Here is a 17,886-nt window from a genome sequence, read left to right as displayed (position 1 = left end):
AAGAGTTAAGGTATAAATGTGTTTTAGAATGCAACTGATCAAGATATAAATGTACAGTAAATTTATTACAAACAAGAATAAAATTATTAACCACAATAAAACAAGAAGTGAAAACAAGAAGGATGCTATTTTCACAGCAATCTCTTATTACCTGTAAAATATTATGGAATCACCTGGAAATAGTAAAGTTTTTACACAAGATGAAGTTTATATATTAATCAGCAAGTTTATATATTAATCAGCACAAAATTATTCCTTATAATTGTCTGCAATAGAAATTATCTGTAGATTATATAGTTAACCATTTAGAATGAATATAGAAATAAGTATAACGCTCTCTTGAATATTTCCAATACACCCCAAACAAATACTACGGTTTAATGCTTTAAAGAAAAGGGAAAATCCTTTAAAAGGTCAACAGACTCCAGGAAGACAAGTTGTAATTCACTTAAAACAAATTTTATTACATATTGGTAACAGAGTTAGTATTAAAAACATACATTGAGCCATGTTTTCTTTTATAAAACTCTACGAAATTAAAGATTTCTAATTAAACTCTTAACACCTAGATGTCATCTGTAGTTAAATTTTGGCTAATATGTTTGAAACACTCAGTAAAAAGAGGAACTACGTAAAATCTTATATATTATTAAAAATAACTGTGGAATGTGAATTAGAATTTAAAATGAGGTTACTTAAAATAAGGATTGTAAGTTCTTCTAATTTTCATTGAAACAGATTTAATCTTGACAGGTGTGTTGTTTTTGGTCCACGTGCCCCATTGAATTCCAGTTGCAAGCAATCTGCCGGGGTAGTGATGGATGCCATTCAGATTTGCTAGACCACATTTGTTGAACCACCAGCCAGTGTTATTATTGAGGTGACTGCAGCTCTTCACAGACTGACCATTGATTAGGCATGCAGGGCGACATCCATCATTATCAACATCTGATGTGCTGAAAGGCATTGCATTTTGATTATCTTCTGTTCTGAAGCCCCGGAATGCATCACCTGGATAAAATAAAATTTTTTAAATGACTAAATTTAAAGGCATTTTTTGTAATTTTAATTGACCTTCACCAGCCTATTATGCAAAAGTATTGCATCTAGAAATAAGATTTAAATTATTTTCTACTAGGTATCATATTAAAATCTCCCCTCCAGATTGCAATATGCCAAAATCTGGTGATGAATTCCTCAACATGATAGGGATCTTTAAGTGGATATTTGATATAAAATCACAATCCAAATGAAAGTTTGGCTGTGTAAACAGAATCAGATAATTCAGGCCAAAAATGGTGGTATATAGACCTGTCATACTTCAAGAAAGAGCAATGTGATGATTGGTAATTTAGGAAAAGAAAATAATTTGCACATAATAGGTTTTCACACCACTACCATTTTACAACACTTTAGATAGAGAAGTATGGACAAATGTGAAACTTCTGCCTCTAAAAAACTTAGATTCGTAACTGCAAAAGTTGTTTGGTTTTGTTTAGGGGCCACTAAGTTTATATAAAATGCCCAGTGTCCTCAAGAAAAAATTAGGTATACTACTGAGGTGTGCCTTTTCTTCATGGCTTTCCATGTGACAAATGGACTGATTGGATAGTAGTTAAAACAACACAATTTTAAAGGGCTTACATTGCACATTGTATGTACAGTATCCCTGATATTCACAATAACTTTCAAAGATTATTTTGGCCAAGGAAACCCAGTTAACTAAGTGGCAGGGGTAGGAGGCATGTCTTGTTTTATAAAACTATATAAATACAAGATTCTAATTAGTCCAATTGTACCTAGATTTTACCTATAGGTAAACTTTGCATACGTTGGAAATGCTAACTAAAAGTGAAGGTATGTAAAATCTTTGAAGAATTCGAAGCCCACGTTTGTTTTATCATGCTTCCAAATGTTTGGCATCTCTTGAGACGTGTCTTTGAGGAATCTGAAGAACTTCATTAGCAGTGGTAGCCTATCCTATGCCTTTCTCCCAGAGCCTCTGACTCTGCACTTCATGAAAAACAAAATGACCACACTGCAAGTATTTGCAGGGAAAATATATTTTCAACACTGACACAGTACAACACCTTTCAGAAGTTCAGATGAGAGAGACAACATTTATGGAGCATTGCCTAAATTATATGATCCTTCCACAGATACTCTTCCTGGATAAATTCCAACAATCAGAAGGATCATACATCAAATTGGCTCCTCAGTGGCGTATATTTAATAAATTATTTTTTAAATATAATGCATAAGTTTATTTTTTAAGAAATAACCTATTAAAACTCACTACCATGTTTCCTGCGAGTGTGTAGAGAATATAGCGCTTAGTTTCTCTGAGAACCAAGAGAAATTCAGAGTTTTAGAATCAGGAATATTTGTCCTTTTTATGGAACAACTGTGTTGCTCAAATGTTCAAGTTTCATATTTCTATTTTTGTTCTGAGCTCCAAGTCAAATTTGTGGCCTACTTCTATCACACATGTGATCACACTTATACCCCTGGTTTAATCTATGTTTCTATCTTTACATTCTATTGACATCTTTTTCTGTATTTTGATTATATTATATGATCAATGGTTGAAAGTTATTTAACAACCTTATTGGTAAAGTGTAAATTAGGGCAAGGCAAAATCTGATGTATGATGAAAAAACTTTTTGCCATTATAAATTTTATCCTCTAATTATATCCTAATTGTGTTTAAGAGAAACCCCACATAAACTTTTCCTAATATAGTATATTGCATATTTAGATAGTTCTTTACTCATTTAGAGAGGAAGCATTCAAAATTATATATTGCAGGGCCAGCCCCGATGGCCTAGTGGTTAAAGCTCATGGTGCTCCCCTTTGGCAGCCCAGGTTCGGTCCTGGGCACGGAACCACACCACTCGTCTGTCAGTGGCCATGCTATGGTAGTGGCTCACATAAAAAAGCAGAAGATTGGCAACAGATGTTAGCTCAGGGTGACTATTCCTCAGCAAAAAAAAAAAATTATTATTGTAACTCTTTAGAATTTTCCCTTTATATAAAAATTTGAAAGATTTCACACTTTCACCTAATATCCGAAGGCTAACCCCTCTCAGATGTCACAGATTCCAACCACTCCAGACAACTCTTCCTGCCCAGTAATTTTCCTCCTTTTGTGCCTTGACTCATGCTGCTCTCTTTGCCAACATTCATTTGCCAAAAGCCTATCCATTCCTTCAAGAACAGATCAGTGGTTCTCAACTACAAAGACACCAACACATCCATCTGTAAATGCAAACACCTGGGCCCAAATTTACTGACTCAGATTCTGCAGGGCTTTCAAAAGCTTCTTAGGTTGAATCTAACATTAACCTCTTGTTGAAAACTACTTTTCCATGTGGATTTTCTGTGTGTAATTAATTGGAATCATTTTCTCCCTCTTGTTAACCCTCAAAGCTCTATCAGTTTCCTATTTTCAGTTTTATTTATCTACTCCTCTATTTTGTGATCAGTGAAAGAGTTGGGAATATATCTCATTCATTTTTGGATTTCTAACACTAAATATACATAATGAACAAGTACGATGATGAGCAACAACAGGAGAGTTAAATTTAGTATTTCTTAACTCAAGTTTAAAATTTCAACTTCAAAATATAAGTTTAACAGGAAGTTCTAACAAATTAAATTTATCTGGAAATGAGTAGATGCACTGAAGTATAGTGAAAAAACACTAAACTAGTTGTTCTATCAACCTGCGTTCTTGCCCTGGCTCAGATGTGATGAGCTGGGAATCTTGGGCAAGTCAGTTAATCTTTCAGGTCTCTTCACCTGTAAAGTGAGAAGAGTGGAGATCAGCTCTAATGTTCTATGATTTCTAAATGCCAGCCTCTCTGTACATGAAAATGTAAATAATACCTTCCCAGCCTAACCCACAGGCTCTCCATCCAAAGAATCAATTGAGATTACATATGGCAAATTGTTTTAAAAAGTAAAAAACACTGCAAAATCACGATGTGGTGCAATAATCACAGCAGAGTTTCAAAACTCAAGACTTGGCTGGTTTCTCATTCCTAATCTATTCTGTTTTCAGTTATGTGTCATATACCAAGAGAAATGCATTACTTTTAACTTCACCTAAACTTGAGTCAGTTATATTTAAATGTTCTGGATAATTTTAGGAATAAAAAGCTTACCAGCATTTCCTGAATACCGTCCTAAGTGCATTTTAAAAAAGCTTGTTTCATCTTCTAGCCAAAAATTATCATATGATGCATAAGCAAATGTGTCATCTTCAGATTCCAATGCCACATACAGCATAAAACTGGTATTTTTCTGATTTACAATATAAAAAATCTTTTTTAGTCCTAGCCAAAATTCACCTGTAAAAAAAATGCTTTTATAAATACATTTTAATACAAATTAAAATAATTCTTTATTATTGAGTGTTTGGTGTTGTTTAGTGTCTCAATAACTCTGAAATGGCTCACATAAATCATTTGAGGAATTGGATGGCCCCGGCTCCAATCATCAGTGTTTTCCTAATTAACCAAAAAAAAAAAAAAAAAAAACTTCCCACTTCTACTTCACTAGACTGGGGATAACTAGACTCTTTCTCTCTCTCACTAGACTGGGGATAACTAGACTCTTTCTCTCTCTCCAAATTAAATTCAAAAATTCATTTAAAAATTAATTAAGTAAAAAGTCAAGTTTTACCTTAAGGCATGTCAACAAAAAGCCAATTGACATATTATGGCAAGTAACATAAGAGGTAAACATAAGAGGTTTAACTTCCAAATAAGCAGCTCTTAGAGATAAATTTCCCGATTACGCTCAGTTGAAATAATTTTTTTTGTCTTTGAGAATAATGCTTTCTGAACAAATATTTCTTTGTTATAACACAGCTTGTCAGGTATCTATGAATGGAAATGTAATGTAACAACACTGGAATATTCCCAGGTTTAGGGTCAATATTTCCAAGACAAGTGTAGATCCAGGATGAATTACTAACCCCTCTAATTCAGACTGCATACTTCTTTCATGCATATTCCAGCCAATGGCTTTCTACCTCCTCCTACCCAATGTGGCATAGCCTAAAGGTGTACACTCCTGCTCTGAAATATATCCCTCTACCTGAATCATGAAATTACTGAAGGAAGTGAGGATCTAGTCAAAACAAACTTCAAAAAGTTGGGGGACAATATGACAGCTTTCAAACTCTTAAAACTATAGCTAAGATACTAAGTCCCTCTAACAGGGCTTACCGAGGCATTTTAGCTATACCCTCACTTAGAACTGAAAAGTATCCTGAACAAGTACAGGAAGAAAGGGGGTACAGGAAGTAAGAAAGAAGTACAGGAAGTAAGATGGATCCCTACGGGTCTGTGTAGTGTCTCAAAGTCTGTGACTCTCCAATTGAAGTGTCCCTGCCATCTTTCCCCTCTATCCGAACCCCAAATTTAAGACTTAACAGTGTATTTTCCTTAATCCCAAATTTATTTTTAAAATTACCCCGAGTACAAAGCAGTCTGTTTACGTGAAGGATACCTGCCTGAAGACCTTTTCATCAAAATTTACCTAATTTCCCCATAAGAATGAGCATAATGTAAGAAAGATGACAATTCAGAGCCTGTGGATCTATGACGACTTAATTCAGGAGGAAGCACTCACTGGAAATTTAGAGGTAATGCTGAGAAAATACAAGTATATTAAGTGCACTCTACAGCATGGTAGCTACTTGGCCTTATACATAACATTTTATTGCATTTCATGCCCCTTCTAAAATCACTGGCATGTAGTAGGGTTTTTGGCACTAGGATTAACATCACCACTTACCACATCCTTGGATACCATTATTATAGGATGTTAAAGATTTTAATTATAACAAGAGTAACTTAAAATAACAGCACAAAAATGATCAAAATTACCTGCATAAGTTGCAACTAATGTAAAATTCTACAGTGTTCAGAAATACTGATGTTTCCGTTCACCAATAGAAGTGATGCTGCCATCTAGCAATAATGTAAACAGATTTCACAATTCACCTGAGGTTTACATTTTTCAAATTTTGAACATAGTGATTTTAATTGATATTTTTATAAAACACTACTCCCGGTTCCCATAATTTGAATTTGTACGGTGTTGTACCTAAATTCTCCATTTCATTTGCTTGTGTAGACACAGCATACATCTTAAGAAGGTCCATGATAACCCTGCCCTTTCAGTTTTTCATTCTACAAATAGTTGTTGAACACTTGCCAGAACTCTGATAGGTGCATAGTAGATACTTAATAAATACTCGATTTAAAATTTTCACTCAAATCACATTTCAACAGGTATCTAAAAATAAAAATTTCCAAATCCCAGCTTAAGATTTACTTATTTTAACCAATTTTGCATATGAAAAGAGAGTAATTTAAATCATATGCTGATATTCACAAGGACTTGCTATTTTTAAAACAATTTGACCAATAGAGACACAGTTTATGTGTATAATACCAAAAAGAAGAAGAAAAGATAGAGGAGAAATAAATAAAATTTGACCTAAAAGGTCACCAAATCCATCCAGATAATCACACCACAACCTTTGGAAATCAATTATCCCATCAATCCTTTTCTGTATCACAGTCCATCCACCTCCTCTGTAATCCATGTCACACATCACCTAAAATAGACCCAGAAAAGACAAAAATAACATACTATTATTTTCATTCTTTGATATAAAACTCATGCTTCACCCTTAAGCCTAGAGAAAGAGAAGGTACTTCCACTGAAGGTTTCAATGTAATTATATGTTATTAATATATTCAGATTTTTTTAAATCTCTAGAAATAATACAGTTTATCATAAAACAAACTTGTAGCTAATCTAAGTATAGTCCCTATATCAGTCATTTTTTAAAATATATAAAGTATTTGTAACATTTTATGGTTATCCTTTTATTTCTCAACCCAATAAATATTTTTCAGTTGAAGAATAACAGTACTGATCAGATGTGGCAGAATGATGTATTTCTTTATAAATTAACCTTTCCTTTGAATTAAAGTACTGATTTTTTTAAACAGTGTTAAATATGCCCGTGTGCCTGTCTTTGATTGCTCTTTTCTCCAAGACCCTGGAAGGCCTGTGTTCAGACTGGAATTTTCAGACAGAAAGGGATGATCTTTGTCCCATCTTAGCAGGTGCTGATAGGTGCATCTGTTGGTACTAGTAAGATGCCCCTAAGAGGACGATTGTAGAGGACCCACAGAAGTGACATACGGGGGAAATCAGAGCAATCCTCTCCATCAGAAACTTCCCACACAGAGACAGAGAAAGGCAGTGTGGAAGACGTTAGGGAACCAAAACTTTCCCACAAAAGAGGCAATTATGCATCCCACTCTTCACAAAATTAGAAGCCTTCCCTTTCTACATCTGTTCAGGCCCATTTTTTAATCTGTAGGTGAAGTAATTTAGGTAATTTTAAAATTATTTCCCATCCAATTCCCAATTTTCTGACATCTTCTCAATAGATGTCAAAAAATATTGTTAGTAATTCTAAGAAGAGAAATGTAGTATTTACTTAGAAAAAAATATATTTTATTGTGTAATAAAGACTGTCAATAAAGTGTGATATCAGTATCATAAACTTTCTTATGCACAAAAAAGTACCCAGAAAAATTTTATATATATATGATTTTTATATATAATATTATTATATTAATATATTATCCTAATAATATTATATATATCCTATTGATAATGTACAATTTCTAGTAGAAATTTCTTCCAGAAATCCTAGTATAGAACTATTAAGGATAGACATAAGAGTAATTTATTTTATTCAATTTAAGAATGGATTAGCTTCTCAATCTGTCTCACACTTTAATGAAAGGTCTTTTAAATTATTAATTTCTTATGTAATCACATAAAATCATTTGTCAGCCAAAGAAATTATAACCATATATAGGAAGGGAAATAAAAAATATTTTTAGTAAGGTCCAAGGCAAAGCACATCATTATTTTCTAATATCCATAAGCTAATTAAAGAAACTAAGTATTTATATTGCATAGTTCTGCCTACTATAAGGATAATATAAGATCTGCACAAAATGGATTTATTTTAGAGTGTAACCATGAGAACTCAAATAGAAAAGTGAATGATAGAATCTCTTGTTCTTTTACTGGTTTGTGGTTTGGGCAAAGAATTCCAGAACACCAAAATTTTGAAACTGTAACTGCTACTAATTTATTTAAAATTTTTCAAGAAAAAAATAAATATTAGAACAATTAAATTTTTAACATTAATTGAATTGGTTAGATGCTTATTCTCTTCCATATAATGAGGGAAAACTTTACCTCAAATGGATAACTAGATCCTTCTGGGTAGATAATATATAAACCACTTGGTGTTTTGGTGACAGAGCCAACAGTATCTTTAATATCAGTACAATCTAAACCTAGAAAAGCAAAATTAGTTATTTAGGATATTTTCAAGTGTACAATTAAGACAATCATTTTACTGTAGAGAATTGACAGTGCTATCTGAAGTTATTATTATAATTTCCATTAATGATATGATGATCTTAACTTCTTGGAAATGAAAAATAATCTCAATTTTAGAAATAAGGAGAAAATATAGGGAAGAACTGGGATTAAAGAATTTATGCTGCAATAAACCTTCACTAATAACACCACTGTTAGCGATTAGTATTCTATACTGTTTAAAAGTTACATTTGGAATCAACATTTATTTAGTATATTCGATAATTATGCATTCTCTTGCCCAATAAATCATGCCCTTTCAGGAATCTAGGCTTATCTTGGGGGCATAACATGTAAAGGAAACCTATAAGAATGAGGAGGAGAAAACCCAGAGGAATAAGTAGATTAACTACTACTGACACATTCTTGACTGCTCTATCTGAAACTGCAGAGACTCTAATGTGCTGGGGTCCACTGTTACAAATGGCCAAAGGGAGAGGAGGGGGAAATCACTTTTTTCACCAGGAGGAAATTATGACTGAAGCTAGAGCCTGCTCTGTTGACAATAGTTAGAACTCTAGCACCCTATAGTCACTCCCTCCAAAGCATCCCACTTCCCAGGGGATTGTAAACATATTATGTGGATATGGATATTACATTTTACTCTAAGATACTTTATTCTGTATTATCTTTCATAAGTATAATAAAATAAATTCAACACTTACAATGTCAATTACCCAAAGGAAAATATGAAAGCCTGGGACTGCAGAGGCAGAAGACTGGCTTAGAATCCTACTTCTGCTGCTTACCAGTCAAGAACCATTAGCTAAGTTTCTTAAACTCTTTTCTTCATGTGCAATATTGCTGCAATAATATACCATCTAGTGCATAGTGTTACTCTGACAATTTACATAGTAAGGCATTATGTAAAGCACTTAGCACAGGCCTAGCGCACAGTTAATACGTAGATGTTATCTACAAAATGTTAGCTATAAAAAATTGCTTCCTCCTTCATTTCCAGGAGACATAGATTTGTTGCCTTTGTTCTGAAATGCTGAGATATTCTTATAATAACATTAGGCTCAGAAATATGATAGAGTTTCACAGTGAAGGACTGATCTGGGTTGGAATATCTGCTTTGCCATCACCCTCCAAATAAGCATGAACAGATTATTTAGATTTTTCTGGGCTGCATATTCCTCATCTGATGATGATCATCATCATAGCAAACCCTGATATAGTCTTACTATTTATCAGGCAATATTTAAGAGCTTTTCCTGTATTTACTCATTTAATCCTCACAACAACGGTATGAGGTAGGTACTATCGGTTTCCTAATGAGGAAACTGATATCAAGGACACAATGGATCAGGGATTTGAAGGAAGCAGTCTGACATCAGAGTCCACGCTTAATCACCATGTTACACTACACACCTAGGGGTGGTTACAGGAAATGAATGAGATACAATAAAATAACACGTGAATGTCCCTGTGTTAGCACCCAGCACATAAGAGATTCTCAGTAACTGTTTATTCCCTTCTCTTTGTAAGGAAAAAAGAAAGATCATACACTAGGCCCTCAAAAATATTTATGTGCCTGGGACTTTTTGATATTGATTCATATTTATAAGATCTATAGGACGTTTTTCTTAGAAATGTAAGTGTCTAGGAATTGCTATACTCCATTTTAGTACAAAAAGTGCTAAATTTCAGTTTATTTCTGTCTTAAGTTTCTTTTTCTTTTCAAATTTTATGTCCCAATTTGAAACATTTCAAACATGTCAAAAATACTTTTTAGAGGCGGGAGGAACTCTGAAACTTTCTTTTCTTCTAACTCAAGATTAAATATTAACAAAATGTAAAGGGGAGCCCAGAATTCAGTTACATAAAACTATGCTATTTTCAACAGATTCAGGATATCTCTGTACAGCCATGGCTTTCAAATGGTCAGAATAGTTTCCCAATTTAGTAAAGCACACATTGTCTGGGTTGAAATTTGCTTAATGGCAGGTATTATTTACTCCTTCAGTCTGTTAGATATTAGTGAGCTGTATTTTTTAAACAAAACTTCTAAATGCACCAACCTGTCCAGGAAAATTTTAAGCAACAAAAGACAAGTATGAAGAGGGTGAAATACCAAAGTTCTCACCATGTGACTGAACTGGCCTGTGAGGAAAAGGATCCAGCTGTTTTCTAAAAACTTCAGTAGTCAAAAGGAGAACTCGATTCATGAGCTCATTAACCTAAACACACATGCACACGATTAAGCAAATTTATATTTGAACAAACATCCTTTAGCTGAATTCTATAACTGATATCTCTAAGCCTCTTGTAAATCCAGCTCTAAATATATAACACTCATTTTTCTACACTGACTCCCTTACAGCTTTAACAAAGCAGTAAAGGCATAGCTAAAGAGCAATCATTAAATTTAGTACCGTTTACCTCCTGCACATTGCTTTCATCTGCACATTTTCGCATTTGACTGCTCTTGCAGAGCCGTTCTTTTTGTTTTGTTTTGTTTTGTTTTTGTTTTATTTCCCCCCAAAGCCCCAGTACATAGTTGTATGTCATAGCTGCACATCCTTCTAGTTGCTGTATGTGGGACGCGGCCTCAGGCCTCAGCATGGCCGGAGAAGTGGTGCGACCGTGCGCACCCAGGATCCAAACCCCAGCGGTCAGCAGCAGAGCGCGCGCACTTAACGGCTAAGCCACGGGGCCGGCCCAGATCTGTTCTTTATATCCTGCCTGAACCATCCCTGTAGTTTCCTCTCTGGTCTCCCTGCCTCCTCCCTCTGCTCTTCCTCATGTCATCCTCCAAACCAGCTGCCAATTTAATCATTTCATTTCCCTGCTCAGACACTTTGGTGACACCTTGATGTGGCATGATTTAGTTCCTGTTTCTTTAAGTCAGTTTTCCCTATATACCCTCAATCTCACCAGCCATTCCACCCCAGCACCAACTCCAAGTAGTTCCCCAGAATGGAATGCCCTACACTTCTTACCCACCCTCTGTGACCTTTGAAACATTTATTCATCTTTCATGACTTAGCACACGAGCTCTATCATCTGGAAATTTCTTGCATCTTGGATCTTGGATATCTCTTTTGTGTCACTCTAACAGCATTCACAGCATTTTCAATACATTTTTCTGCTCCCCTAGACTATACAACCTTTAAGTGAAGGTCAATTTTTTTGTTATTGCTTTCTGTTTGCCTGAGGCTTACTATGGTGCCTCTAACGTAATAGGCACTAAACAGATGTCTGGACATGAATGAATTAAAAAATTAAATGATTGTACCTCTAGCTAACCATATCAATGTACATGTGCAATAACAACATAGTACTAAAAAATCCATACCTGATTAGATAAATAATCCAAGGAAGCTTGTTGCTCATCCATCATATTTCTTAGTAGTTTTTTGGTACTTCGTGTGTAAGAAACGATGGAATTTTGCAAATTTCCTTAAATCATAAAAAATGTGTCTGCTAAATATTATATTGTTATAGAAAATAATTACAGTAAAAAATAATGCATTTCACATGATTTTGGATAAATATGTAAACACAATAATATCTCAATCTATCTAAATACTCAGAATCATATACTATAGTTAGCATATTTTTTGTTTAACTCAGGATTAATCAAGAAAACAACTGTTTCAACACTTCTTAAAGAAACTATAGTTCCAAATAATTTAGATTACCCCCAAATAATTTAATCTGATATAATTGAAAGACAACATTCTGAACTTCAGTTCTCACTTTATAAGATGAGAATTATAGAAGCTGGAGGACCAAGACATTAATTCTTAATATATAAGAAAATAAAAGGCAATAATCCCATATCATGCAAGTTAATTTTTAATTTTTTCTATTAAAGCTATTTTTTTATATCAACAAATTGCAAACATGCATACATATACACACATAATAAATTTTAGTCAAAAGTTTTGGTGGGTTGGTTTCTGATTGAACTTTTACTATACATTTTCCTTTTTAAAAATTTTTTTACTTTAAAATAATCTTACTTATAGAATAGTTGCAAAAACAGTACAAAGAACTTTCCTAAATCATTTGAGAGTATGTTGCCACGATGTCCCTGGATATTTTAGTGTGTATTTCTCGCACCAAAGACATTCTGTACAACACAACCATCAAAATCAGGAAATAAACATTGACTACCATATATTTCTCAGACCTTATACAAGTTTCTCTAATTATACTGATGATGTCCTTTATAACAAAAGGAATCACACATTATTGCATACATTATTGTTTAAAAATTTTTTATTTCCATGTTCCAAACTTTCACTCTAACAGTAGAATCACATTAACAATTCTTGATATTTCAAAATCTACCTTACCCAGCCTCATTTCTCTTTTTTACTTTCAATCTCACACTTTCTATTAGATTCTTCCTGGATTTAGACATTTGTCTTAATGGACTTAAAGCTACACTCAGTTTCAGAAACCTGAGACACTTGTGTTATATAGAATTAAGCACATTAAAATGAGATTTTCATGCATCTCACCAACAAAAAAACTACCAACCCAATTAAAAAATGGGCAAAAGACCTGAACAGACATTTCTCCAAAGAAGATATACAGATGGCCAACAGACACATGAAAAGATGTTCAAAATCACTAACTATCAGGGAAATGCAAATCAAAACTACAATGAGATATCACCTCACGCCCGTCAAAATGGCTATAATTAACAAGACAGGAAACATGTGTTGGAGAGGATGTGGAGAGAAGGGAACTCTCATACACTGCTGCTGGGAGTGCAAACTGGTGCAGCCACTGTGGAAAACAGTATGGAGATTCCTCAAAAAATCAAGGATAGAACTACCATATGATCCAGCTATTCCACTGTTGGGTATTTACCCAAAGAACTTGAAAACACCAATTTGTAAAGGTACATGCACCCCTGTGTTCATTGCAGCGCTATTCACAATAGCCAAGACTTGGAAGCAACCTAAGTGCCCATCAAGGGACGAATGGATAAAGAAGATGTGGTATATATACACAATGGAATACTACTCAGCCATAAGAAACGATGAAATCCAGCCATTTGTGACAACATGGATGGACATTGAGGGTATAATGCAAAGGGAAATAAGTCAGAGGGAGAAGGTCAAATACCATATGATTTCCTTCATTAAGTAGTAGATAATAACAACAATAAACAAACACATAGGGACAGAGATTGGATTGGTGGTTACCAGAGGGGAAGGGGGGAGGGAGGAGGGTGAAAGGGATAATTCAGCACATGTGTGTGGTGATGGGTTGTAATTAGTATTTTGGTGGTGAACATAATGTAATCTATGCAGAAATAGAAGTACAATGATGTACACCTGAAATTTTTACAATGTTATAAACCAATGTTACTGCAATAAACAAAAAATTAAAAAAATTAAATAAAATGAGATTTTTATACTTTTTCACCTAGGAATTACAGTCCTATAAGAACTGGATTAGATTATCACCTCCTCTATTTCTGATCCCCCTTCTTCAACCCACCCTGTATATACATATAATAGACCATGAAAATTACTGCACTGTTACTAAATAGTTTTAACAAAAATTGAGATTTTAAAACGTTTTATTTTTTATGCTTTGCTACATAAATCAGCTGTGAATTTGTATTATACCTACCGGAACAGTTATTCAATATTAATTAATTTCCTCCTCAAAAATAAAGTGAAATTCCCCAGTGTTTTAGATGAAAGTGAGAAAATAGCCCAGGTGAATTGATACAATACTACCACCAGTGCCCTCTGGCTTGCCCCTTCCCTCTGGTCAGTTGATACCACAGGGCTATATGGAAGAAGGACTCATTCATTTACCAAATATTTACTAAGCACCTAGTATGTGCCAAACACATAAGACCTCTGGCCTAGGATGATCAGGATATATATAAAAAGACTCAAACAAAAGCTAAGGTGTATTTTTTCCATGTCTACCTTAGAAATAATAAATCATATACCTTTATAATTGCGGTTATTTTTAATACTTACTACACATGAAATGCTTTTCTTCTCGTGTAATTTTAGTTTTAACATCACAGAATTCCTCACAGTCTTCCTTATAAACAGTATCATTACTTTTACTTTCATCTTTTGCACTAGACACATCTTCTACAATGTTAACTACTGGAGAATCCTTCACATAAAAAAAATAAAAATAATAAAGAATATGTGAAATATGTTATATGACCTAATACATAACAAATAAGAAGACTACAGTGAAAAGATGAGATTTCAGGACATAACAAGGATGATTGCTAGAAAAAAAACATAATGAATTGGTTAGTACAAACTTCCATAAATAAACCTTATGGGTAGATTTTGGGTATGCATAATAAGTATATGTTACTTCAATTTTGTTCTCCTTTTTTTCCTCAAATTCCAAAAGGATTTATTTAGGGTTTGCTGCCCATAACTATGGCTCTATGGGCTTGACCTTTACCTTTCATGCATTTTCACCTTCTTCCAAGAATCTCACAATTTTGTTCTTGTCGTTGTTGAGAAAGATTTGCCCTGAGCTAACTTCTGTGCCAATCCTCCTCTATTTTGTGCGTGGTAGCTGCCACAGCATGGCTGGTGAGTGGTGTAGGTCTGTGCCTGGGATCCGAACCCACGAACCCAGGCCTCCAAAGCAGAGCACACCAAACTTAACCACTGCACCATGGGGCCAGCCCCATCTTGCAATTTTTAAGTTCCCTGAATGTGGACTAAGAAGGTTCCCTGAGATACCTACAACATTTCCATGCCAAATGGACTTTCTTTCACCAATTATTAAGAATCATGTTGGAGTGTGAGGGGTATGTGTAGGAGAATTGTTGCTTTTGTATAAGCTAAAGTATTCAAGATTTGAAAAGTATCAGTGATAGAAAAAAAAAACCATGGAATTTTGCTTTGCAAAATCAACAACAGATGTCATTTTAAGAAGCCAACTATAGCTGTCATTTCAAAGTTATCTATTCTTGTCGGTACTATTGGTTTCTTCAATGTTAAAACATTCTTTGGTAGAAGTTATACAGATTTAAATAACTCCCTTATTAAAAGAAAATAATAGCAAGCTCTGTCCTCCTTTGACCTGGATATTGAGAGAAAGATAAAGAGCTAATCATATTATAAAAGATATTTGCCCCAAAAAGATGCTTACATTTTGTTACATAGATCTATTTTTAAATTCTTGCTCTTTCCCCTCAACTCCTATAATAATTGACATACTAGATCTTTTCAAAAACCTAAGTTACAACTGTATTTTTTCAGATCTAAATAAGATTCTTAAATTTGTAGTATTTTAAGGAATTAAATTATTAATATTTCTGTAGCTTTCTTAGAATTTATTCTTGCTTGAACTTTGGAATTTGGTATTGATACAGTGGTAAATACATTTTATAACATCAAAAAATTATAAGCCAACATTTAAATATGTATTTAAATGAATTCCAAGCCCCATCTACTCATAGTATTGCATATACCATATTAGCTATTATTCTGACATTGTTTTGAAAAAAAATTTCTAATTTCCTAGATAACCACTCACAAGACTATATTTGAAATATGAAAGTTTATAGAATATTTTTTTAAAAAAACAAAGTGAATTTCTTTAATTACCCACCAGATATTTAATTATCAAAGTTAACCGGAAAGTTTGTGGCTAGTTTTTAACCTAGGCCTGCAATTTCTTTAAAAATTTTTCACAAGAAATGTGTTAAGAGTCAATACTCAGTTTATGGTTTCCTAAGTTTAAAAGTAGTATCATTTACGCTGTCTCAGCATTTCTAAATAACACCTTAATTTTTCCATAAATTATATTGGGTAGCATAATTAATCTTTTCAAACATCTAACATATATCTTGAAAACTATATAACCATGCTTTCCTAGCTAAAATAATATTTCTGAAATTCTTACCGTGGAATGATGTACACAGTTAGCTTGTATAGGTTCTCCACAAATACAAATACATATATTTAAGAATAAGAGTGAGGCTTGGGAAAGATACATCATACTTTTCTTGGAGAAATGAAAAGCTTCTTCAAATATCAGTCAGCTCTCTGTGAAAAGAACTACAGTGCGTAGAGTCTTCAGTTAAAAACTTCTGGAAGTTGTACAACAAAAACAGAAGCCAATACTTAGTAGTTTCCACACCCTCGTTTGAAGCAACACCCTTCATACGAAAAACAAGGTAGCCTCTAGAGATCCTGTCATCTTAAGTTATACAAACACTTATTTATTACTACATGCCTACACTATAAATCCATGCTTTTGGAATAAAGCAATAAATAGATATATAAATAAGTAAAGCAGGAATTTACAAATTCATCTAGTTTTTATGAGTCAGATTTTTTTTTTTTTTGGCCTTGGAAAAAATGCTTTTGGTAAGATATACCTCAATAATTGTGAACTGGTTTTCATAAAAATGGTAAGAAAGTAGAAATGAGTGATGGAGTGGGAATAGGATTACACGGGAATTATTTCTACAAAATGCTAAGTAGAAATTTAACCAATGTGGACATCCAGAGTAGATAATTCAGACTTAAAATATGCTTCTAACTGAATTTAGCTATCAATGATGCTCATATTAACCACATAAATGCCAAATTTCCAGGACTCTAACTGATTTGTATGTTTTTCATCTATATAGTTAAAACTTTAAAAATTCTGAACATAAAGGGAACTATTTTTATTGAAAATTACCACTCTCTGAAAGTTGATAGACCAATGTCTGTGATGAGTCTTCAAATTCTCCCATACAATGGCTCTTTCTCTTCATTATATAAAAATGCCTAAGTCTTCACTATCCTAAAATTAAGAGGCAAAGCAAAACTTTTCTGAGTCGTGCTTCCTGTTCAAGGTATTATTTCCTCTATTTCCTTTACCAGCCTAAGAACCACAGGACAAAGATCATAGTTTTTATGGTACTAGCATAGTGACTGGCATACAATGGGCACTCAAATATAAATTAATGAAGTAATATCTTAAACTAATTATCTATTCTCTGACTTTACTTCCTCACCACCTACTATTTAAACCCAAACACTCTTATCTGTTATTCTACTGAAACTTTCTCGGAGTTTCTCCAGTGGGGGGTGGGGGGTGGCTGGGAGTGCTGGCTCCAGGACAAGATTGCCTAGCTTTGAATCTTGATTCCACCACTCCCTTGCTCTGGAAACTTGGGCAAAGTTACCTAATATCACTACAGCTTAATTACTTCCTTTGTAGAATGGGGATTGTTGGGTAGATTCAACGATTTAATATATGTAAGCACTTAGCACAGTGCATAAGAGACAAGCACTCAAATGTTATGTGGTGTCATAATTATTATTATTATTATTATTATTTGACTTGATCTATAATATAGTTCTAACATTGCTGACAATATTAGTGACCTTTAAAATCTATGTTAGGAGTAGATGAGTATATATCTTTAATCTT

The 17,886-nt window shown here is 33.7% G+C and overlaps 1 protein-coding gene across 1 annotated transcript; it reads right to left on the bottom strand.

Moving 5' to 3' along the window:
* Window positions 1-576: 576 nt before the first annotated feature.
* ANGPTL5 (angiopoietin like 5) lies at window positions 577-16,507 on the bottom strand. The gene is made up of 8 exons (XM_058544516.1): window positions 16,363-16,507; window positions 14,457-14,601; window positions 11,795-11,898; window positions 10,583-10,676; window positions 8,308-8,408; window positions 6,514-6,634; window positions 4,167-4,352; window positions 577-1,011 (listed from the first exon to the last, which is right to left on the bottom strand). Exons 1-8 carry the CDS (start codon window positions 16,456-16,458, stop codon window positions 692-694), a joined length of 1,167 nt encoding a protein of 388 aa, XP_058400499.1. The 5' UTR covers window positions 16,459-16,507; the 3' UTR covers window positions 577-691.
* Window positions 16,508-17,886: the final 1,379 nt, after the last annotated feature.

Source organism: Diceros bicornis, chromosome 7 (assembly GCF_020826845.1).
Source record: "Diceros bicornis minor isolate mBicDic1 chromosome 7, mDicBic1.mat.cur, whole genome shotgun sequence".
NCBI lineage: Eukaryota > Metazoa > Chordata > Mammalia > Perissodactyla > Rhinocerotidae > Diceros > Diceros bicornis.
Note: the sequence above shows the minus strand (reverse complement) of the source record. Positions and strands in the feature narration are given on the sequence as shown.